General features: G+C 44.4%; 1 protein-coding gene across 1 annotated transcript in view; it reads right to left on the bottom strand.

Moving 5' to 3' along the window:
• The window catches only part of NID2 (nidogen 2), a 55,076-nt gene extending 32,399 nt beyond the window's left edge, over positions 1-22,677 (bottom strand). Inside the window, exons 1-8 of the mRNA XM_063439998.1 lie at positions 22,417-22,677; positions 20,477-20,779; positions 14,334-14,566; positions 10,782-11,443; positions 8,947-9,096; positions 8,327-8,572; positions 6,804-7,004; positions 5,957-6,184 (exon numbers count right to left, since the gene is read on the bottom strand). Of these exons, the coding sequence (XP_063296068.1) occupies positions 5,957-6,184; positions 6,804-7,004; positions 8,327-8,572; positions 8,947-9,096; positions 10,782-11,443; positions 14,334-14,566; positions 20,477-20,779; positions 22,417-22,677 (2,284 nt within the window). The remainder of the gene's footprint in view (positions 1-5,956; positions 6,185-6,803; positions 7,005-8,326; positions 8,573-8,946; positions 9,097-10,781; positions 11,444-14,333; positions 14,567-20,476; positions 20,780-22,416) is intronic.
• Between the last annotated feature and the right edge of the window lie 3,044 nt (positions 22,678-25,721).

Raw genomic sequence — 25,721 nt, 5'->3', positions numbered from 1 at the left:
ATGTCTCACTCAGTGAATGCAGCGCTGTATGAGCTGTATAGAACATCCCGGGACCCTGAATGTCTCACTCAGTGAATGCCGCGCTGTATGAGCAGTATAGAACATCCAGGGACCCTGAATGTCTCACTCAGTGAATGTAGCGCTGTATAGAACATCCCGGGACCCTGAATGTCTCACTCAGTGAATGCAGCGCTGTATGAGCTGTATAGAACATCCAGGGACCCTGAATGTCTCACTCAGTGAATGCAGCGCTGTATGAGCTGTATAGAACATCCCGGGGACCCTGAATGTCTCACTCAGTGAATGCCGCGCTGTATGAGCTGTATAGAACATCCCGGGGACCCTGAATGTCTCACTCAGTGAATGCCACGCTGTATGAGCTGTATAGAACATCCGGGGACCCTGAATGTCTCACTCAGTGAATGCCGCTCTGTATGAGCAGTATAGAACATCCCGGGACCCTGAATGTGTCACTCAGTGAATGCAGCGCTGTATGAGCTGTATAGAACATCCCGGGGACCCTGAATGTCTCACTCAGTGAATGCAGCGCTGTATGAGCTGTATAGAACATCCCGGGGACCCTGAATGTCTCACTCAGTGAATGCCACGCTGTATGAGCTGTATAGAACATCCCGGGACCCTGAATGTCTCACTCAGTGAATGCCGCGCTGTATGAGCAGTATAGAACATCCAGGGACCCTGAATGTCTCACTCAGTGAATGTAGCGCTGTATAGAACATCCCGGGACCCTGAATGTCTCACTCAGTGAATGCAGCGCTGTATGAGCTGTATAGAACATCCAGGGACCCTGAATGTCTCACTCAGTGAATGCAGCGCTGTATGAGCTGTATAGAACATCCCGGGGACCCTGAATGTCTCACTCAGTGAATGCCGCGCTGTATGAGCTGTATAGAACATCCCGGGGACCCTGAATGTCTCACTCAGTGAATGCCACGCTGTATGAGCTGTATAGAACATCCGGGGACCCTGAATGTCTCACTCAGTGAATGCCGCGCTGTATGAGCAGTATAGAACATCCCGGGACCCTGAATGTGTCACTCAGTGAATGCAGCGCTGTATGAGCTGTATAGAACATCCCGGGGACCCTGAATGTCTCACTCAGTGAATGCAGCGCTGTATGAGCTGTATAGAACATCCCGGGACCCTGAATGTCTCACTCAGTGAATGTAGCGCTGTATGAGCTGTATAGAACATCCCGGGACCCTGAATGTCTCACTCAGTGAATGCAGCGCTGTATGAGCTGTATAGAACATCCAGGGACCCTGAATGTCTCACTCAGTGAATGCAGCGCTGTATGAGCTGTATAGAACATCCCGGGACCCTGAATGTCTCACTCAGTGAATGCAGCGCTGTATGAGCTGTATAGAACATCCAGGGACCCTGAAGGTCTCACTCAGTGAATGCCACGCTGTATGAGCTGTATAGAACATCCGGGGACCCTGAATGTCTCACTCAGTGAATGCAGCACTGTATGAGCTGTATAGAACATCCCGGGACCCTGAATGTCTCACTCAGTGAATGCCGCGCAGTATGAGCTGTATAGAACATCCCGGGGACCCTGAATGTCTCACTCAGTGAATGCAGCGCTGTATGAGCTGTATAGAACATCCCGGGGACCCTGAATGTCTCACTCAGTGAATGTAGCGCTGTATGAGCTGTATAGAACATCCCGGGACCCTGAAGGTCTCACTCAGTGAATGTAGCGCTGTATGAGCTGTATAGAACATCCCGGGGACCCTGAATGTCTCACTCAGTGAATGCAGCGCTGTATGAGCTGTATAGAACATCCCTGGACCCTGAATGTCTCACTCAGTGAATGCAGCGCTGTATGAGCTGTATAGAACATCCCGGGGACCCTGAATGTCTCACTCAGTGAATGTAGCGCTGTATGAGCTGTATAGAACATCCCGGGACCCTGAATGTCTCACTCAGTGAATGCAGCGCTGTATGAGCTGTATAGAACATCCCGGGACCCTGAATGTCTCACTCAGTGAATGCAGCGCTGTATGAGCTGTATAGAACATCCCGGGACCCTGAATGTCTCACTCAGTGAATGTAGCGCTGTATGAGCTGTATAGAACATCCCTGGACCCTGAATGTCTCACTCAGTGAATGTAGCGCTGTATGAGCTGTATAGAACATCCCGGGACCCTGAATGTCTCACTCAGTGAATGCAGCGCTGTATGAGCTGTATAGAACATCCAGGGACCCTGAATGTCTCACTCAGTGAATGCAGCGCTGTATGAGCTGTATAGAACATCCCGGGACCCTGAATGTCTCACTCAGTGAATGCAGCGCTGTATGAGCTGTATAGAACATCCCGGGGACCCTGAATGTCTCACTCAGTGAATGCAGCGCTGTATGAGCTGTATAGAACATCCCGGGGACCCTGAATGTCTCACTCAGTGAATGCAGCGCTGTATGAGCTGTATAGAACATCCCGGGACCCTGAATGTCTCACTCAGTGAATGTAGCGCTGTATGAGCTGTATAGAACATCCAGGGGACCCTGAATGTCTCACTCAGTGAATGTAGCGCTGTATGAGCTGTATAGAACATCCGGGACCCTGAATGTCTCACTCAGTGAATGCAGCGCTGTATGAGCTGTATAGAACATCCCGGGGACCCTGAATGTCTCACTCAGTGAATGCAGCGCTGTATGAGCTGTATAGAACATCCCGGGGACCCTGAATGTCTCACTCAGTGAATGCAGCGCTGTATGAGCTGTATAGAACATCCCGGGACCCTGAATGTCTCACTCAGTGAATGTAGCGCTGTATGAGCTGTATAGAACATCCAGGGGACCCTGAATGTCTCACTCAGTGAATGTAGCGCTGTATGAGCTGTATAGAACATCCCGGGACCCTGAAGGTCTCACTCAGTGAATGTAGCGCTGTATGAGCTGTATAGAACATCCCGGGGACCCTGAATGTCTCACTCAGTGAATGCAGCGCTGTATGAGCAGTATAGAACATCCCGGGACCCTGAATGTCTCACTCAGTGAATGTAGCGCTGTATGAGCTGTATAGAACATCCAGGGGACCCTGAATGTCTCACTCAGTGAATGCCGCGCTGTATGAGCTGTATAGAACATCCCGGGACCCTGAATGACTCACTCAGTGAATGTAGCGCTGTATGAGCTGTATAGAACATCCAGGGACCCTGAATGACTCACTCAGTGAATGCCGCGCTGTATGAGCTGTATAGAACATCCCGGGGACCCTGAATGTCTCACTCAGTGAATGCAGCGCTGTATGAGCTGTATAGAACATCCCGGGACCCTGAATGTCTCACTCAGTGAATGTAGCGCTGTATGAGCTGTATAGAACATCCCGGGGACCCTGAATGTCTCACTCAGTGAATGCAGCGCTGTATGAGCTGTATAGAACATCCCGGGACCCTGAATGACTCACTCAGTGAATGTAGCGCTGTATGAGCTGTATAGAACATCCCGGGACCCTGAATGACTCACTCAGTGAATGTAGCGCTGTATGAGCTGTATAGAACATCCCGGGACCCTGAATGTCTCACTCAGTGAATGCAGCGCTGTATGAGCTGTATAGAACATCCCGGGACCCTGAATGTCTCACTCAGTGAATGCAGCGCTGTATGAGCTGTATAGAACATCCCGGGGACCCTGAATGTCTCACTCAGTGAATGTAGCGCTGTATGAGCTGTATAGAACATCCCGGGACCCTGAATGTCTCACTCAGTGAATGCAGCGCTGTATGAGCTGTATAGAACATCCCGGGGACCCTGAATGTCTCACTCAGTGAATGCAGCGCTGTATGAGCTGTATAGAACATCCCGGGGACCCTGAATGTCTCACTCAGTGAATGCAGCGCTGTATGAGCTGTATAGAACATCCCGGGACCCTGAATGTCTCACTCAGTGAATGCCGCGCTGTATGAGCTGTATAGAACATCCGGGGACCCTGAATGTCTCACTCAGTGAATGCCGCGCTGTATGAGCTGTATAGAACATCCCGGGACCCTGAATGTCTCACTCAGTGAATGCCGCGCAGTATGAGCTGTATAGAACATCCAGGGACCCTGAATGTCTCACTCAGTGAATGCAGCGCTGTATGAGCTGTATAGAACATCCCGGGGACCCTGAATGTCTCACTCAGTGAATGCAGCGCTGTATGAGCTGTATAGAACATCCCGGGACCCTGAATGTCTCACTCAGTGAATGCAGCGCTGTATGAGCTGTATAGAACATCCCGGGGACCCTGAATGTCTCACTCAGTGAATGTAGCGCTGTATGAGCTGTATAGAACATCCCGGGACCCTGAATGTCTCACTCAGTGAATGCCGCGCTGTATGAGCTGTATAGAACATCCGGGGACCCTGAATGTCTCACTCAGTGAATGTAGCGCTGTATGAGCTGTATAGAACATCCGGGGACCCTGAATGTCTCACTCAGTGAATGTAGCGCTGTATGAGCTGTATAGAACATCCGGGGACCCTGAATGTGTCACTCAGTGAATGCAGCGCTGTATGAGCTGTATAGAACATCCGGGGACCCTGAATGTCTCACTCAGTGAATGTAGCGCTGTATGAGCTGTATAGAACATCCCGGGACCCTGAATGTCTCACTCAGTGAATGCCGCGCTGTATGAGCTGTATAGAACATCCAGGGGAGCGAAAAAGTCTGCACAAATGGTGAGTCCTGTTTTATTGGTGCTTTTACCTGTACGAGGGGGTTGCACAGAGTATACAGAAAATAAAATACTCAATTTCACCTACAATTACAGAAAAACAGACAGTTATTATTTTGATATGTCTATTCCCTACAGGACGCTCAGCGCAGAGCCGTAAAACCCAGGCGTCACCGTTTTTTCACAGTATTCAGCATCCCGTAATGAAGCCATTCATTGAGTGGTAGGTGCAATTTACACCAACACCGTAATTCAGACATTGCAGGATGTACAAAGGGAAGCCACCATCTCATTATCTCAAGCATGGAATTTGTCTTTGTTCCCCTGACAGCCTCAAAGGGATCTTTATCTTCTCCTCTATGAGTTTGGCTGATGAATAGCAATCTTCCTCTTCACAGTATTTTATGGAGGACATTAGATGCATTGACTTCCTAAACCCAAAACTGGAGCCAAGTGACTCATTCACTAACAGAACAGAAAAGGGTCATTGTTATACGAACAGGCTGCTAAGCAGACGCCCTCTGCACACAGAATAAAACAGCTGAAAGGCATCTTGTTAAGGAGATAAAGAGGGAAAAACAGGGGGAAATCCTCCCTGATCGTCCGAGGCAGAGGCAGACGCCCTTACAGAGCCACGGACGAGGTGTTCGCAAACCTGCTGGCTGGCTTCTACAGGAATAACTTATTAGTAGCGTTATATACAGAGTTTTTACAATTATACAATGGGATTATTACCAGATATTTGTACAGCGCTACGGAATCTGATGGCACTATATAAATAATAAAATAATAATAATATATATCCTCAAACTGGCTGGGTATGATCAGAGTTACACTGTGGAGTTAGCGAGAGACATTTCCCTTTTATTGAGATGGGATGCTTATAAAATGCACAATTTTAGGATAGTTTTTTTTCCATTTTTTGTTATCTGGTGCCAGATAAACGGATCGTTTTCCTGGCACTGGAGTTTCCCTTTAATTCAAAACTTTTGAGGCATGTTGTGTGTGTACACAAATTTATCACACCGGGAACTTCACGCCTAATTAACTTTTAAATTGTATCACTTTTGCCAGCACTTATTCCACAATGCATTCAAAGCCCAACAGCTTATTAGGACTTAATACTGGGAAACTCACAATATCAAGAATATGATGCGCCATTGCACAATTATCTTGTACCAGAGGATCATGGGATACAAGTGAATTTAGATAAAATGCCCTGCTTGTGCCCTCTCTGAATACAGATGTGATTTAACACATGAAATATAACACTCACCGTGCACTGATCCAACATGATTCGTGATGGCGTATCGCACAACTTTCTCATCTTTATTATACAAAGCGAACACTCGATCAACGCTCAACTTCTGCGCATTGGGAGGAAACCTTTGTGCGTGCTCGCAGTCATAGTAACTAACATTCTGGCGCAGCCGATAAGAGAATTTCTGCACTTCGTTAGATTCGGATGTCACGGTGTACTCTCTCACGGCATTCGAAGTCACAACTGAAGATAAAGACAGACATTTAATAAAAATACGAAGAGTATCAATAAAAAATGTTTTCTAACGTGCATCCCAATAAAAAGCCCAATATAAAGTGAATACAGAACAAATCACAGCGTTAACCAGCACCAGATAACATGAATTATATTAGTTTGTGCTTTTCGCATTGAGAACTATGGTCGTGTTCTGCGTTTCCATTCTACGCAATCAGCAGGTTATTGACGTGTTCTGTTTGTGTAAAACACCAGCCAAGGGGACAACCAAGCAGACAATGGTTCCCAAGTGATTCATTTATTAATACATTTGGAGAAAATATATATATATATACACATACATACAAACTAATTATTTCTCAATTTAAAAAGTTACCAAAAAGATTAACTCTTTCAGTACTATCCCTTTTACGCTCACGTGAAGTTCTTAGCAGTCTGTAGGTCCCCTAGGCGGTTCACTGATGGTGTCTAAAGGGTAATCTCCAGGGGACGTAGGGCAGACAGAATAATAAGTATTGTGGGTATTATATACACATATTAACCCGTTTAGTGCTAATGGAGGTTCTGAATAGATATCAATGTTGATTACGCTCATGCACGCAGATATACTCTAAAAGAACAACGTTACCTGATCCGGAGTAATGGTACAGCTCTGTGTACTGGGGGATTTGGATAGTTGATGTCTGAGGAATATATGGGATTTTCCCCTGAATTTTTGTTTTCAAATTGATGTAATTCTCAGAATCAAAGCCATCGGCTGTTTGAGTTATATAGACGGCTTCTTGGCCCGGATAAAATACTATTTCAATGTTGTGTACAAACTTGGCACCTATGAAAAAAACAGAACAGAAAAAAAAATGACTGTGCATATTGCATATGTGAAGGATTTGTATGCATTTACCTGTGTGCCTTCGGTTATGCCTTCTCCCTGCAGTTTAAATTCGAATAATACGTTCGTTCCGTTTATGTATGTTGAGCAATGTATTCGTCTACAGAACAGAGACCACCCTGGGTAGCAATCAGAACTTAGAATGTTGAGGAAACCGCACTTAATTGCTCCTAGGTGGCCGCCATTCGGCATACGAACACGTGGCGAGAACAAAGGATGGCGGCCATCTTAAATCTCACGAACACGGTCAGCGGGACTTACGCATGATTTGCCTGGAACTGTTTACGGCATGGCAATTCCGCGAAACTCCCGGTCATCATGGAAGTCCCGGCTGACTACTTTCCACTTCACAAATCAAACCGGCATTCGGGAGGTGGAATCTACCGAACAAGGGGAGCATGTCTATCTAACCAAATACAACGTTCGTATGGTAGTTTTCGTGTAATTTTACGCGAACGGAGACCGGCTCTTGCTGCTGATTTCATGGAACTGTAAAGCGGATACCACCACAGGGCGAGCCGGTCAAACTTCCACACAATGCGACACGGAAACTACCGAACGGAATTTCGTGAGATTTGGATATGTGACTCCCAGTATCCTCAGCTACCCTAGGATGTAAATGCTATAATTGTATGTGTTATAGAAAGTACTTTTCTGAAAATGCTGTAAATTGTAATGTTTCTGGCCAGCAAATAATTGAGTTTAGCATGTTGCTGAAACTCAATTATCTAGCCTGTCCCAGAGGAGGAGTCTGTTACTGTTTAAATTGAATGCCTGTTGCTTCCAGTAATTCCAGTAAATCAGTCTTGTTGCAGCATTAAGCTTTGGCTCATGTGTGGATTATTTCGTTCTACCAGCGATATTTATTCCTGTGGATTATTGGGAAAATTCTTTTATGGGGAAAAAGGAATTACTGGACGGTGATCTAAACTACGACAGTCACAGCATATATTGGCTGATATTACCTGCATGCTAACTGCCGCAGGATTTTGCCGTTACTAAGCTCCATTCAGGGAGAAGCAGACAGTTACAGGCAGTCTGTTAAACGCTATTCTCACCCAGTGACGTCCTGTACTGGTTTGTGTTGCTCTGAAATCAATGAAGCTATTCTAATATCAGATTACATGTAGTTGGATCGGTTTTAAAAAACAAAACAAAAAAAAAACACCTATACTATTTCATTCATCAGGCAAAATATGCATAACAGGACTTGCTGTTGTCTCGCTCAGATCGGCAATCTAATCACATTATAGTTCACTTGCCAGTAATACTGAAGCCATTCTGGTATCCGGGTTTCTCCAGAGCAAAAAGCCAACCAAACAGCCCCCCAATAGGAATCAGTGGCGCCAAGGACCAGGATGCCGGCTCGGGGACTTGGCTGATGGCCGTATACGCTCTTCCATCATTCACCACTGCATACGCATGCAAATCAGCCCCTTCAAAACTGAGCGCAGTTTGTCCAACCAAGATATTCCCACTCACTTTACCATTTACTCTGTGTGGCGCTCCTGGGAAGAGATAATTAAAACATTAATAGATTGACAGGCTTTAAACAGAGAGAGGAAGAGATCTAACTGGATATTAAATGCTTTAACAGGTAACCGCAAGCTTAAAAATGGTCCTAAATATCTGGCACTGCATCCCAAGACCCCCGTTATCTGGTGAGGCCTTACAGACCCCCATTATCAGGCCAGAGACTGACACCCTGATAACCTAGGGAGGCATTCCAGGTATCTAGTGCGCCATCTCAATACCCCGACTATCCCAAACTAATGCAATTTACAGGCATTTGGAAGTTAAATAAAGTGCTTCTTTTCATCCCAACTGTTAAAGAATGAAAACAAGCCCCCAAACCCAAAAACCCAAACAACAAGTAAAACACCTTTTGGTAAGCAATGTAGGCCATTCCCATAATAACTCTCTTGGCAGTGACAGCACGATCCCGTGACGTAATCCGTGCAGACAGAGTGATGGGAGCAGAGTCCTCGTTTCTGATTGCAGGTCTCTCTGTTCACAGGGATGTACGCGAATACTGGGTAAGAAAGATAAGACAAATTAAACATCGCAATGAAACGAGAAAGAATGACGCTTCATAAAACACCGGTATTAAAAAAAAGTTTTTTTTAAAAGATGTAAGAGATTATTTAAAATAAAATAACATTCACTTTATTTTTACGTTAGTTGAACCACCTCTACAAATAATGAAAGATTAATTTGTCTTCCCTTGCAGAAAATGTCCGCTTTTATTAGATCAGATTCTCTTTAAGAATAACGGGTAAGAAAGCAGACACTCACTTGGTTGGGATCTAGAAATGGAGAGTATAAGACAAGGTGATGACAGCGGCTTCTCAAAGATAGTATGTTAAAGGATAGTACATTTTATTGCACTTGGGCTTAATCAATAGCTGTATGTTTTGCATACTCGGTTTAGTATATCAGTCTGCTTGTAAACCCTTCCTCCTCGCTGCTTCTTGTATGTGCGCGTAGCTTTATTTCTGTCCCTCCTAACACGCAGTGTTTTTACAATAGCAAAACCAGGATCTGTCTGTTCTTTTGTAATATGATAGTAACGCAAGGAACACCGAAAAAATGGCTTCTGAAAATCAATGTACAGCCATTCCCTCAGGTTATGCTGGGTTGGCCAATAAAATGACATTATTTATTAACTTAAATTTGATTAAATTAAAAGGGCACATGAAAAAAATGTACCGTTAAAAGTTGTGACATGCAATATGTCTTGTTATCGCTCGACACATTTTAAATGCTTCCCATAGTACGGAGAGAATAAAGTATGACCAGCATCGTGCTATCCTGATGGGTGAATGAGCTAACGCAGACTAATGGATCGCTGTGTGGGGAGAGTTACACAAATAAAACATTGTGACGCAGATAATACGATCGTGATGGGCGTTCGGGTTTTGTGTTCTCTCTCGCACAGCTTAATGTACAGACAGTAAGTCGGCAATCGTATCAAAACTATATGCGCTACAGGTGTATTGAAGGCAAATAAGTAAAACTGACTGCACCTCGATGCATTTAGGAAACTGGGGAAATGGATAAAATAAAAATCTATAAAGAAATAAATCTAAGGCTTCGATTTAATAAGCTTTCAAAATTAGCTTTCGAACACGGTTAGAAAAAGTTTCCAATTGGTTTATTTACCATTAAAGTCTCTGGGAATTTAATTTAGAACGTTTTTCTAACAGTACTGACTTGGAAAGTGTATTAAATCAGGTATGCTACATGGAGAAATTACACTAAACAAATAGGGGACAATCTCTTCACACCAGGTAAAGGGAGTCATTCCCACACAGGCAAGCGGATATTTGGGGTCACAATGCGGCTTTGCTACGGTGGAAATACATCCCTAAAAAGTACTTACCTGTTGTACCTGTAATGAGGAGTCTGGCAACTCCATGCACTGGACGTCTAGCAGGTTCTAACTTAGGACGTGGTGCCATCCAGATTTACAAACGTAAATGTGCCAACACATTCTGCATTGTTTACTCTCAAAGCAGCCTAATACAGGGGTGCCCAAATATAAGATCCCCAGATGTTGTAGAACTATAGTTTCCATGATGCTTTGTCAATCTAAAGGCATGCAAAGCATCATGGGAGTGGTAGTTTTACAACATTTGGGGATCTACCTTTTGGCAGCCCTTGGCCAATACAACCTAATGCAACCTAAATGCACAATAATCGTAAAAGTTCTCTTACCATCGGTGTCTAAGCCAACATCCTCAGTAATGGGATTCCTTCTATAATCCCGATCAGGCAGTTGGTCACCCCGTGAAACCACTTCACTTTCAGGATATCCGGTGAGAATTTCGGTATTTGAAGGCGGGGCTACGGTTTCTGGATAAACGCTAAGATTTTTATTATAGGAAGAGTCGTCGTCAGTCTCCGACCACCTCTCTCCAGGCTGTATTTCAGGTTCACCAAGAGGAACATCTATATCTTCAGACTCATTAGGTTGGTATGGATTGACTGGCTCACGAGGTGATAAAGATTCATCTACTGGAGTATAACGCAACGATGGTTCAATGTCTGAGTGGGAGGTATGTGAATTAGGATCATCAATGTCTAAAACTCCACGGGACCCCGTATTTAGGTTACGGTCTGTGTATGCATCAATTGGTTCCATTTCGGTGGTCTCACTCGTTGGATACTCCAAATCATCCCCGTTATCCTCATAGAATGGCTCTGAATACTCATCAGCATCTTCAATGTCATCTTCTTCATGAAGAAGAGTTTTGGTGGGTCCGGTATGTGTGCCCCTCACAGACACATCACCAAATTTAGCTGGTATGACATTATCGAGTTCTGAAATGCTACCGATGTGAAAGACCCAAACTCCAGGGATTCCAACATTACTTGACCTACAAATCAGAAGGATCATTGATTTAATTGACTTTGAATAATCTAAGGTGTGGATTGTTAATGCAGTGAAGCTTAAATCACCAAACCAGAATTGCAGAACTGACAAAATGATCTCAAATTTGTGACCACAATTTGAAAAACTCACTTTTTTTTTTTTTAAACCAGGCTATATATTATGGCAAATAATGTGCAACTCTTTTCAGCTGCCACAAACCCAGCTTAGTGAACAAACCTCATGTAAAAAATTTTTTAAAATACAATGTTTTGTATGAAGACTGGGCTAACCTATATTTGTGATTGAAGTATTAACACACTTATTTGTCTTTAAGACAAGACTGGACGCTTTAACTAATGGGAGCACAGTTAATGTATACAAGGGCTGAAGGGAAAGGATAGTTTATTTATCAGTTAAATACAACCGTCCAAAAGCCATGACACGAGTTGGATCTGAATATTCCGGCAGCACTATGTATTTTCTTTAATTGCATATAAAAACATGTGAGGTTACATGCTACCAATTACCATTTAAACATTGTTAGTAAATCAGATAAAATAAACCAAGTTGTACACTCTATAACTGGTGGAGGATGGGAACATGTTCTGAATCAGGACAACAAAAGAGGTTTTGATTTTCAGCTGTGCATACGGATACTCCTAGCACAATCACCCATCATGCATCAGTTATCCAAAATACCATCACCCATGAGTTATCCAGATATCATCACCCATAATGCATCAGTTATCCCAAATACCATCACCCATCAGTTATCCCAAATACCATCACCCATCAGTGATCCCAAATACCATCACCCATCATTTATCAGTTATCCCGATACCATCACCCATCATTTATCAGTTATCCCGATACCATCACCCATCAGTTATCCCGATACCATCACCCATCAGTTATCCCGATACCATCACCCATCAGTTATCCCGATACCATCACCCATCAGTTATCCCGATACCATCACCCATCAGTTATCCCGATACCATCACCCATCAGTTATCCCGATACCATCACCCATCAGTTATCCCAGAACCATCACCCATCAGTTATCCCAAATACCATCTCCCATCAGTTATCCCAGCACCATCTCCCATCAGTTATCCCAGAACCATCACCCATCAGTTATCCCAAACACCATCACCCATCAGTTATCCCGATACCATCACCCATCAGTTATCCCGATACCATCACCCATCAGTTATCCCAAATACCATCTCCCATCAGTTATCCCGATACCATCACCCATCAGTTATCCCGATACCATCACCCATCAGTTATCCCAAATACCATCTCCCATCAGTTATCCCAGCACCATCTCCCATCAGTTATCCCAAATACCATCACCCATCAGTTATCCCAAATACCATCTCCCATCAGTTATCCCAGCACCATCTCCCATCAGTTATCCCAAATACCATCACCCATCAGTTATCCCAGAACCATCACCCATCATGCATCAGTAATCCCAAATACCATCACCCATCAGTTGTCCCAAATACCATCACCCATCAGTTATCCCAAATACCATCACCCATCAGTTATCCCAAATACCATCACCCATCAGTTATCCCAAATACCATCACCCATCAGTTATCCCAAATACCATCACCCATCAGTTATCCCAAATACCATCACCCATCATGCATCAGTTATCCCAGCACCATCACCCATCATGCATCAGTTATTCCAAATACCATCACCCATCAGTTATCCCAGCACCATCACCCATCAGTTATCCCAAATACCATCACCCATCAGTTATCCCAGCACCATCACCCATCAGTTATCCCAAATACCATCTCCCATCAGTTATCCCAGCACCATCACCCATCAGTTATCCCAGCACCATCACCCATAAGTTATCCCAGCACCATCACCCATCAGTTATCCCAGCACCATCACCCATCAGTTATCCCAGCACCATCACCCATCAGTTATCCCAGCACCATCTCCCATCAGTTATCCCAGCACCATCTCCCATCAGTTATCCCAGCACCATCTCCCACCAGTTATCCCAGCACCATCTCCCATCAGTTATCCCAGCACCATCTCCCATCAGTTATCCCAGCACCATCACCCATCAGTTATCCCAGCACCATCACCCATCAGTTATCCCAGCACCATCACCCATCAGTTATCCCAGCACCATCACCCATCAGTTATCCCAGCACCATCACCCATCAGTTATCCCAGCACCATCACCCATCAGTTATCCCAGCACCATCTCCCATCAGTTATCCCAGCACCATCTCCCATCAGTTATCCCAGCACCATCTCCCATCAGTTATCCCAGCACCATCTCCCATCAGTTATCCCAGCACCATCTCCCATCAGTTATCCCAGCACCATCTCCCATCAGTTATCCCAGCACCATCTCCCATCAGTTATCCCAGCACCATCTCCCATCAGTTATCCCAGTACCATATCCCAGCACCATCACCCATCAGTTATCCCAGCACCATCACCCATCAGTTATCCCAGCACCATCACCCATCAGCACCATCTACCACACCTGAACCAGCAGCCAGTCCCACGTGTAACAAATACTTAAAAAATATGATAAGTGATGAAGTTGTGGTTTCCCTAATCCCCCAAAACACTGTATTTATCACAATGATACAGAGTTTTACATTATTGGTCTAATCTCGATTTTATCTTACGCTACAGCAGATCCCTTTCAGAGCGCGGGAATGATTATACGACATCCGGTACCCTGTGCTGGCAACGTTTATGGATGCAGGGATTTCATTTTGTATTTCAATGCATGTATCCCGTTTCAGACTGAGTAAACCCTGTCTGAAACATTAGTGCACACGAGGGATCCATTCCTCATAGCTTTGTACTGGATAAGCTCTGCTCGGAGTAAAGACATTACTTACTGGTAGAGGTTCTTGACAGACTGCTCACTAGTGGTTAAGCTGTAGAAAGGTGCTTCCCTTTTCACGGTCTCCGACTCCCCTCGACTGAATCCCACCCTGGCCGGGAGTTCAAGGTTTACATTATATGACTCCTTGGGGCGAGTTCCAAAAAACTGAAGCCCATCCTCTGGGTAGATAAACACGGCGTAGGCGTCGGACTCATCATATGCCAGCACAGCCTGGAACGTGTTCAACTGGAGAAAAAATCCAATATAAAAAAAAAATCCATGTGTAAATTAAAATCAATTTTGAATCCCATATTCATCATGCAATAAATTACTAAATAGTTACATATTACATTCCACAAGATTAATCTGAATATACTCACATTACTCGGAGTCAATATCGAGCAGTTTTTGGGCTCAGTACAATGTGAGTCAGTTCCTTTTAGCTTTCTGATTCACCATCTTTTTATTGTAATGAAACTACATACAGTAATGTGTATTTATGGATTGTTTTTCACGGTTTTGTTTTCTCTGTAGTATTTGAGACAAGCTCTCATTACTTTGTGACTGGCACTTTATTATAAAGTTAATAAGATTTTATTTCTATTTTGGCCTTACAGGCAGTTGAGCTTTGCACGATTGACTGAGCAGTTTTCTATATGAACACGGCTTGTGTTATCACACTGGCAATCTGACAAAATGACAGAGACAGGGATTAGACCATTGTGCTTATGTTAGGTGACCCAGAAAAACTGTACCCGGTTCGACTCAAGATCAGAGATTAGGAACCAAAAAGGATTTATTCTTTAATTTGGGAAATTATTTCTCCAGGAAGGATACAGTGAGATTTCCCTTTTTTCCCCAGAAAACACAAAGTAAAAAGAAAGCATTTGGTTCCGTTGAGCCCTGCAGTATCTTGGCAATGTATTGTGTTAGTACATAATGCTTGCGGATACATCGTTCAAGAACGTTACTCAAAGACAGACTTGTCTCCTATTAAAGGCTGCAAGATTCATCATGTTTGGTGAGCGGACACCAAATACAGATATTTAGGGTCAATGTACATAAAGTGATGGATAGAACCCATTTATTTTCCGTTTATAAATGTGCAGGATTGAGAATGCAAAATATGGAAAAACTAAATGCATGTATTTATTCACTATGAATTCAGTCTGTGCAGAATTTGCAATGAGTTCTCCCTAAACTGAATGAAATAAACATAGCCGGCAGCATGCAGTCTCATGAAGTAAGAATACTAAATAGAATTTAAAATATATATAAAAAGGAGATAGAGGGTGAAAAACGCCTTGAATTACTGTCCCTCCATGACACCAAACTGCCGAAATGAGCTAGATACGCCACGTTTGTTCCATAAATAGCAAATTGGAACATTTTGATCAAAACAGTAATTTTTAAATATGCTCTCGCTTGACTGTCTTACAAACTTCCAATCGCTTGGTAATCACACAGGAACTCACTGCTTAGTAAATACCCCCAGTAAAAATTCCAAAGTCCATTTAATCATTTCCTCCTGCTTGCAGATTTCAAAGGCAGCCCACGAGCGCCCGCTGGGTTTACAATGTGTGCAGTAGGGCTGCCATGAATGAGTCTGGGGCTGGAGGGGTTGGGGAGGGGAGCTGCCTCCAGTATTAGCTGCCTCCATTATTATCTAGCTAATAATTAACACTTAACACATTAAGGGGCTTTCAGCCATGACTGTGCTCAGCAATCCCAACCACAGTCCACCCTCCCACCGAGACCCTGAACAGTCAATTAACTTCTTTACTATTAACCCTGGATACAGAGGATGGGCCCCTAGGGAGGATTGGTCCCTGGCAATGTAAGGAGTAATCTGTAATCAGCTGACACCCCACACCCCTATCCCCCCTCTTAATCCCTTACAAGAGTCCATGCTCATAAAATGAATTAACAAGGCCCTGAAATCAGGCAGGTCAACTTCAATCGATATAACCAAGGGGACGGCAATTTATAGCATTACAGTGTGTGGTGGATCCCAACTCCCATCACTCAAACCCAGTAGAGTCAATGCGCTGTATAAAAACAAAGGCACTGGCAATGTGTGTTCTTTCGATTTGCTGTGAACATTTATCAGAACATGGAGAGGTTATGTGAGGTTATCTCCCACTAGCTCTGTAAAAGAATTTTATGCCGGGACTTTTGTTGGCAACATTCCGGTTACAATAAATCAGTGCCAGAAATGCTAGATGCCAGATATTTCTTAGATATGTCCATCATAATCAAACAGAGCAGTTCGCGTCTTATGGTGAATTAGTTTTACTGTTACATACTTGCCAAGTACGCTGACACTAGACACCAGACACCGGCAGGACTGGCAGCTAGTATACCAAAACCAGCTCACTTACACCACGGCTGCCATATAGGACGGCCAAATCCAGTAATACTTTACAATTGCTGCCAGTGCCCAATTCATTAATGGATGCTCACTAGTATCTGTTTAGTGAGTGATCTTTCTTGTGACGAGGCATTTCACAGGAAAAAGTCAAAGCGTCTGCCCATGTCACCAATCCTGTAATATTCTACACAGGGAACAGGCAGTGTGGAAAAGAAACCAAACTTCTAATTTAATCATAAAATGACTCACACATTAATGTACGGCTGCGTCCAGCTGCCAAAGTTATAGAAGTGGAACATTCCATTTTGGCACAGGGTATACAGAGACAGGAGTGTGATGGCAGCACAGAGTGGCACTGAGACCCTGAGGGGTTAAAATCCAAACCCTCAATGTTATATAATTCAGCCACCTCTGGAATGTCCTGACGTTTAAATAATCAAAAGGAAAATAGTCTGTAAACGGAAAAAACTAGAGATTTGGCGAGTAAAGAGAACGGCTCTGAAACGTGTTCTACGTTCAGATTTTAGAATTCAGGAGACGCCAATATGATTAACAAGGGCAGAGAGATTCATCCATTAAGCTCGATGAGAAAGTACCAAACCAGAATTTATATTATCTAAATGTTTAGCTTGGGTTAGCGCAGTTAGAATGGAAAACGAATACCATGAACAGGCCTTACAAGGATCGCCCCAGTTTATAAAGAGGCTTCCACGCAGAGCTGTGGTTGCTCTCAATAGCCGTGCTGTAAGCGCACATCAGGAACAAGTCCTCATAACGCCGTACTTCGCGTGTGAACCGAATACAAACATCTCTGAGGACTCTGCCTAGTACAATAGTTTAGAAGTGTGGCATAAACCAGAGACTTGCCCAGTATATGGACACAGGCCACAACTGGTACAAGCGAGGGTTAGCTCTGATGGGCAGGTGACCGCAGACGTGACGATTGCTGCACTTTCAGACTACTCCCCAGTTTTCAGTTCCCGGCCCTTTAATAAAATATCCCCATACTCCGATTTTGTTTGCTCTGGGAACAGGCTGTGCATATTTCCAAAACAAAGACATGAAAAGTTTGTTTGTTTTAATTAGCTCTGAAAGACTTGAACAAATAAATGAATATTCTCTCGAGAAAACCACAATATCTGTTCTTTGTCATCACATTTAGCCCAACTCCAGCACGCGGACTAGATCTAAGTGAGGGGGTGAGACAGCTTACAGTAAATATTTATAATTATAAATCAATTCTGAATTCCAAATCTCATGACACCAAGCCAGGATCAGGAAGAGAAATAGACTGCTTTACATTGCATGATGGCAAAATGGGTAGAAAACAAACAAAACGCGGATACGATGGGTAAAATTCACAGATTAGCAAAACGCATTTCTATTTATGTAGGTTTTTCCAGCCCATTAAACACTAATGTTTTACATGACTTGATAAAATGACAAGCAGGAATGTGTATAAAATATTGGCCATTGTAAACGGAGCAGCAAGTCCTGTCGTTTTATTAAAGTTAACACAAATTTCACACGATACCGGGAGTGGCTGTGCTCACTTCTACAAGTTTCTCAACGAATATTATTGGGGGCTCAGACCGGACCAACCAGAAAAAACTTGTAGCTGATTAATGTCTGCAAGGTGGGCTCGCAAGTGGGGTGACTAAATCCAAGCAAAATTTGCAGAGTCCAACTAATCATGTGCCAACACAATGCAGCAACTGTGAATTCAGAGGAAAAATAGATTTCTATTTAATGTTCTGTCCACAAGTCATTTTAGCAGAAAGATAGGACAACGGTAATCTGTTTATATTAAAACGAGTATTAGCAGCAATCACTAATCCACTAATGTTAAACTCTCCATCACACAATGACGGCTTTCCTTTAGAATTCCTGCTGCTTGGATGGGATTAAAGAGGAAGATAGGAGGATTTTAGACGTGGAGTGTCTTTCTATTGTCAGTAGGATTTACTAAACAAACACATACTTAAATAAGAAATAAGATCTTGGACAGCTGTGTCAACAAGACAGCAATGTCCACTTTAGGCTCAGTAACCAAAGGAAAAGGAGTATCGGGTTCTCTGCAGTAGGAGTAGACAGGGGTCTGCGAAAACTGGGTGCAGGGTACTAGCCTGAAACAAACGGTTTACACGCAGTTATTCACTAAACGAAGAATGGGATTTTATTCCCTGTTCCTTTATTTCCCTCCCGGTGCAGCTAGAATGGTTTGCTTAGAATGGTGTTCGTGGACACTTATCTCGTCTCGATACAGATGGTTAGACATTCAGACATGTTTATAGATGCTATAAATATGCAAGGCGGCCATTGAGACTAAGGCGTAATAATGTTATAAACAGCACAATTTATCCACCTTCCCACACTCCATATAGAACTAGAAACAAACCGAGCTCTTCGCCTCAAACCAGGATATTCTCCAAGCTGCGAGGCCACATAGATAACACACTAAGCATCAACTGCGTGACGGACAGCTAACCTACCTGACCCGGGGTCATTTGTGGTACTCAGGAGGTGGGCCCCACGGTGATGGATGAATAGACACACAATGACGAATGATGGATTAACGAAGGCCGCACTGAATAAAGAGGCGCTCCCATTGCGATAGATTGTTAAATGAACAATTAGTGAACAAGTGATGTACACCATCCTACCGCTATAAAACAAGACAGGCTGATATATAGCGCGATTTGCACAGCCCTAGCAGCGTCAAACAGCTTCATTCTACAATTTATAGGCGACAGAATAACAGTAATAAAGGGTTTGAAATCTGCTGTTTTGTAGCCGATCATTCAATCCACCTTTAGGGACCCATTCAGCAGGTAGAAAATCCCTATTTCAGGATCCGTGATATATAGGATAAAAACAACCACTCCCTAAACTTTGAATTGCGGCAAATGAATGAGGCAGGTTGAGCACATTTTAGACACACCTGCAGAGGTTAAATCAAAATAATAAATATTTACAGTTTGATTTTCTTGACATAAAAGTTGAATCTCCTTAAATGGACACTATGGTTTAAGGAATACAAACAAATCGTACAGTGATGCCTTACCTATTGAGGTACCCGACTCCCCCCTGACTGTTTAAAAGGTCGTTTTTATTTAAAGTTACTCCCACGCCGGTCGCGACGGTTTCCTTTGCTGACACACCAAGTTTGATGATCTCAGCCAATCTAATGCTTTCCCATTGGGAGGCTAGTGCGCATGCACGCAAAACACATCGCTGCGCCAATCACATGCTCTCTATGACAACGTTGAGTGTATACCAGAGAGATTCAGGAAAACAGCCACAAGGGGTGTGCTTAATTCTGCGATGAAAACATTCCAGATTCTCGAAAACTGTATATATGTATTTATTTACACATCAATGTCTGTATCTCAGTATGTTTCAAAGAGCAGACTATCTCCTGACGTTATTAATCTAACAGATGCACACAAAATGGCCTGACAACGTTTGGATTGAGTCGCCACCCGTAACCTTCCAGCAAATTCCCAGCGATGCAGACTCTTTATAAACTGGCAATTAAAAGAATCTGGTAATGTGATCTCTGCTTATAAAGAAATAAAGTTTAAAATGAAAGAGGAAACTGACAATACTTAAACGGACGCAGAACTAGGACATTAACCCAGAAGCAGTTCTATTTCCACTCTTTTTAATTGGAAAGATTCCGTTTGAACGCTTTCCCCCTCGGTTTCCTCTGGCACGTAATCAGCTTTTATGATTTTCCTATGTCTTTGTATTTAGATATTGGTTTGGCTTATCACGCTACTTACCCGGTTAGAAGATGCAGAGTGACGCGTCACTTCTTCATAAGCTCCTACGTTCTCCCATGTAACCAGGAAGACGTTAGTCGGCGTGAACGCAGCTTCCGGGAAGCCTCTCTGGATATGACCAGCTGCCATGTTGACAATCTCATCAGAAACATCTTGCCGGTAATAAATCTTCCCCCGGCCATTGCTGGTATCAATGTCTGAAAGGAACGGGGCGATCACCGGGAAGTCAGTGGGGAAACCATCGTCAACATATTGTGTTTCTCTGGGAAAGTCTTGGGGTGAGATAATGCCATTGGTCCCAACCTATAGATCACATGAATAAAAAGAAGACAAGAATACATCATTTATCACAGATCACAAAAAAAATTTACAAAAAATTGTTAAATGAAATTCCTCAGATTTTATAGAGCTATACAATCAGCTCCACAACGTTCGGCAGTAGAAAATGCCCACAATCTGCTAGATGGATCCAGTATACAGAAGAGGTTTAGCAGCCGATCCCCGCTGGAGTTTTCTTTGTACATTAAAAGTGCAAATATTTTCTATTATATTCTACAAAGTACAGTGAGCACTTTAACAGAGATTTTTGGACATTACTGGAATACACACGCTGTGTTTGATACAAAGCGCTAATTGATAAATGTACAGATGTGGGTACTGGTCGGTCTCAAAAGGTGGATCCCACAGTGTTACGTGTACAACTCTATTATGCTTTGACATTCTTAATCACCATGAGAATTGTATCTCCATAAAATCGGAGGAACTGGATTGAAGCTCAGCGTCACACTGTGCCCCCTGCGACAGGACATAAAACACGACTGCTGGACGGAAGTTCTCTCCTTGGGAAAAAATCCTCAATTTTCATACATCCATGGCGTGATGCAGCTGAAGGATATATTTAGCTTTTACACCATGAAACACAACGTAACACACAGCACCAAACACAAACCACGCTTAGAGAGGAAACCACACACACAGAAATAAAACAGACACAAACATTAAATGTACAAGTTCCACAAGATGACAGTTAATATGAGCAGGGCTGATATTGTGATATTAACGTGGTGAATAGCAGTGGGTGTTGGAAGAGCAATGCCAGGGGGCTGCATAGAGTCAGTGCCTGTTGGGGATAGCATGAAGTGAGTGCCGGGGGTGGGGGGGAGAGGGGTGGCATGAGGTGAGTGCTGGGGGTTATAGCATGAGGTGAGTGCCAGAGGAGGTAGCTGCAGGGGTGGGGGGTAAGAGTGGCAGGGGGGGTTAGCTGCCAGGGGTGGGGGATCAGAGTACCAGGGTGGGTAGCTGCCAGGGGCAAGGGGGTTCAGAGTACCAGGGTGGGTAGCTGCCAGGGGTAAGGGGTTCAGAGTACCAGGGTGGGTAGCTTCAAGGGGTGGGGGGTTCAGAGTACCAGGGTGGGTAGCTGCCAGGGGCAAGGGGGTTCAGAGTACCAGGGTGGGTAGCTGCCAGGGGTAAGGGGGTTCAGAGTACCAGGGTGGGTAGCTGCCAGGGGTAAGGGGGTTCAGAGTACCAGGGTGGGTAGCTGCCAGGGGTAAGGGGGTTCAGAGTACCAGGGTGGGTAGCTGCCAGGTGTGGGGGGTTCAGAGTACCAGGGTGGGTAGCTGCCAGGGGAAAGGGGGTTCAGAGTACCAGGGTGGGTAGCTGCCAGAGGTGGGGGGTTCAGAGTACCAGGGTGGGTAGCTGCCAGGGGTAAGGGGGTTCAGAGTACCAGGGTGGGTAGCTGCCAGAGGTGGGGGGTTCAGAGTACCAGGGTGGGTAGCTGCCAGGGGTAAGGGGGTTCAGAGTACCAGGGTGGGTAGCTGCCAGGGGTAAGGGGGTTCAGAGTACCAGGGTGGGTAGCTGCCAGAGGTGGGGGGTTCAGAGTACCAGGGTGGGTAGCTGCCAGGGGTAAGGGGGTTCAGAGTACCAGGGTGGGCTTCACTTACATAGAGCTGGTTAAACTGAGCCTCGAAGAAGAGCAGGGGCTGGGTGAGGGTCACCGGATCCGAGGTCTCATCGTCCCCTCCCGGCAGCAGCGTGTCCCCCCGGGGTAGCCCATAGGGATAGAGCCCGTGCCGGGGGAGGGCAGTCCCGGGGACCAGTAGGCAGAGCACAGCCAGCAGCAGGGGGTACATGGCGAGCTGGAACACACTGACCGCAGCCCGGGCTCCCTCCCAGGCACATCCCCGGCCCTGGGCGGACACCATCCGCTTCCCAGCCCCCGGATTGGCTGAACTGCTGGGGGGCCACGGGGGCCGGACTGAGCCTGACAGCCAGCTGCTGCCGCCCCCCCGGGGGGCCACACTGTAACCCTTTCACTGACAGCATAGCGCCAACAGGGGCTGCAGGGCAGTACAAACAGCTTCCCCGCCTGGGACAAAGGAGCTGACAATCTAAAGGCACCGATACAGGTCCTCTCAGGGCGAGCTGGAACTCGATACAATCACAGTAATCATGTTAATTCGGATTATAAAGCAGTCTGGAAACAAAATGAGCCAGCAGGTCTATAAACCACAATCCTGGGGGGAAAGGAGATTAGAGTGCAAGCTCCTTGGCTCAGACTAATTAGAAGTCCCCAGTATTATTACACTGTGTAATGTGTGATCCTTCCTATCTAGAGCGACATACAATCATTGATTTCAATCCCATCATCCAGAACCCCCCTTTGTTGAGGGGTTAGACTCACTTTATGGCACAAATATTGTGGAGATTCTCTAAACTGAGAATTGTGCAAGACTTTCATTATTCACAAGGGAATTGCACATTTTAGACCAAAAGTTAGAAAAATTCCCCAACACAGCTGTTCTGCTATCTTGGCTTCCAGCCCCATCAGTTCTGTACAATTCATGGTTTACAGGGCGCTATTTACCAAACCATATAGAATTCAGAATAAAATATCCAAACAGACGATAGCGGGGTTAAAGAATTTAGCAAGAACCTTTATTTTTGCAGTTTGATTTTTAATTCACTATAATTCTGTGTTTAATGAATAAAAAAGAAAGAAATGCAGAAAGAAAGATATGTTCCATTGGAATATGAATCTGAATGTTATCGCTCGTGTTTGATTCTGTGACAGACTGGAGGGATATATGTATAACGAGTGTTTCTGCGGTGCAGTAACCATGGTAACCCATAGAATGTTCCGGCCAATTCTTTCACTTTTAGAACCGTCAACCCATTGTACAGCGCTACGGAGTCTGATGGCACTATATAAATAATAAAGAAAAGGGATACCTGCATTGTAATTCACAAAATGCCTTATTATAGCAAACTTAAGGTGAGGATAGGGGAGGATTCTTGGCGATAGTCACAGCTTGGCTATTAAGGCCTGGATTTGGCAGATCTAGTTTTAGTTCGCTGCAATTTGGAGTTTAGTGATTAGACCTGCTAAAGGATTAAATTTGCGAAGGAGTTAGCGTTCCGGCAGGTCCAGCGAGTCTAGCACCAACAATCTGGCTTTCTGAGCGGTTACACTCATGAAGAACGCCATTCCAATAGCTGGTATTTTTCCATTGACACCGATGGGAACTTGACAGACTGGGACTGTCTTAGCGAGCATTATCTCTGACGGACTCTGCATTAATTCACAGAAACAGTGACGGATATTCCGTGACTGGCCAGACAACGTTTTGATCCATGTGTGGGTTTTGTCATCTCCATCAGTATGTTCATATTAACTGTGAACACTAACGTGACATCACACAGGATATCGCCAGTCCGTCATTAGTTTAGTAAAAGGGTTGTTTTTTTTTCATTTTATTTAGATTTTTATTATTTGATGGAAACGCACAGGAATATGATGGCCAAGAAAGTCCAATTATGGTTGATGTGGAATTATAAAAAATTATTATTGTACTTGTATTGAATTATTGTACTAACTCCATTTTAACTTTATACTGTGACTTCTTCCTCCATTTTGTCCTCCCAACCTGACTTCTTCAATCCTCCATTTTGTCCTCATGACTTAACTTGTTCATTTTTAAAACTACCTTACGTGACTGAACTTCTCAACCCAATTAGTATAGTAGACAAAGACTGTGTTTCCTGCAAGGACAAGCACCAGGAGGTGCTGGCTACTCCTTAAACCTTGCTGGCTACTCCTTAGAACTTGTAAGATAGTGTAGTTTGAAGGCCACGAGAACACAGTAGTAATGAAATGTTCTATTCATAAGAGACCTTGCACCTGGACATGAAGCCTGATATCATTGACCGTGTAAAATGACGCTCAAGACCCCCTTATCCCCATCCGTGTCCAGAATAATCCCACCTCTGGTGGGTGGGCACGGGACTAACCTCTTAATTTTTCGAACCAATAGGTAAGACACTAACCCCGACACTTAACAATTAATCCAATTGATGATGTTTATTTGCTGATATTCTAATAATCAATGATGACGCAAAATGCCTCTTAAAAGGGCCTGCGCGCCCGCTTTTACTTCACTTGCCAATAAACTTTCTCGAAGTTATTTTAACCTGAACCTTGTGTGTCAGACTTAATTACTTCAGCGTATATACGCAATTCAATTTTATTGATTTGGACAGGAACAGATAGACATTTAAACATTTTGGTTTACTTTTAAAAAGTACCATAACAACTTGGCGCCCAACGTGGGGCACCGGGCTATGTCCGGCCGGTGAGCCGTCCTAAGGAAGACAAGGGTGGACGGAGGAATCCAGGGGGAAGGAAAGGAGATTGATCACCTCCAGGTACACGGTAGAGACTTCTGCAGAGCCACCGGTATGTTCCGGCCCCTTTGATTGACCCGTCCACGTGTCTGTGACTGCTTCCCGGGAGGACATCAAAGACAGGTAATATCTTGCCCGGTGTCTCGTTACTCACTTGTTTACCTGCATTTTAGTCTATCTGTTGCCTGGGTGTGTTTGAATTGTTTGCCTGTTTCCCCATTTTGAGATAAAGGGGGGGTGGACCTGCAGGGGATTTGCCTGGGGTTCTGTCTTGCTTGTTTTTCCCCTTTTTGGGATAAAGGGGGGTGGACCTGAGGGGACTTGCCTGGGTCTTCAGTTTGTCTGTTTATCTGTTTGTATTTTACCCCTTTTTGGGATAAAGGGGGGTGGACCTGTGGATGCGTTCCTGGGGGTCTTCTGTTACCTGTTTTACTCCTTTTAGGAACCACGGTGCTGTGGTTGTAGGGAAAAAGGGGGGTTGACCTGTGGATGCGTTCCTGGGGGTCTCCTTTGCCTGTTTACCTCTTTTAGGAGCCTCGTGGCTGTGGCTGTAAGGAAAAAGAGG

Source organism: Pelobates fuscus, chromosome 13 (genome assembly GCF_036172605.1).
Source record: "Pelobates fuscus isolate aPelFus1 chromosome 13, aPelFus1.pri, whole genome shotgun sequence".
NCBI lineage: Eukaryota > Metazoa > Chordata > Amphibia > Anura > Pelobatidae > Pelobates > Pelobates fuscus.
This window is presented reverse-complemented; position numbering and strand designations above follow the sequence as displayed.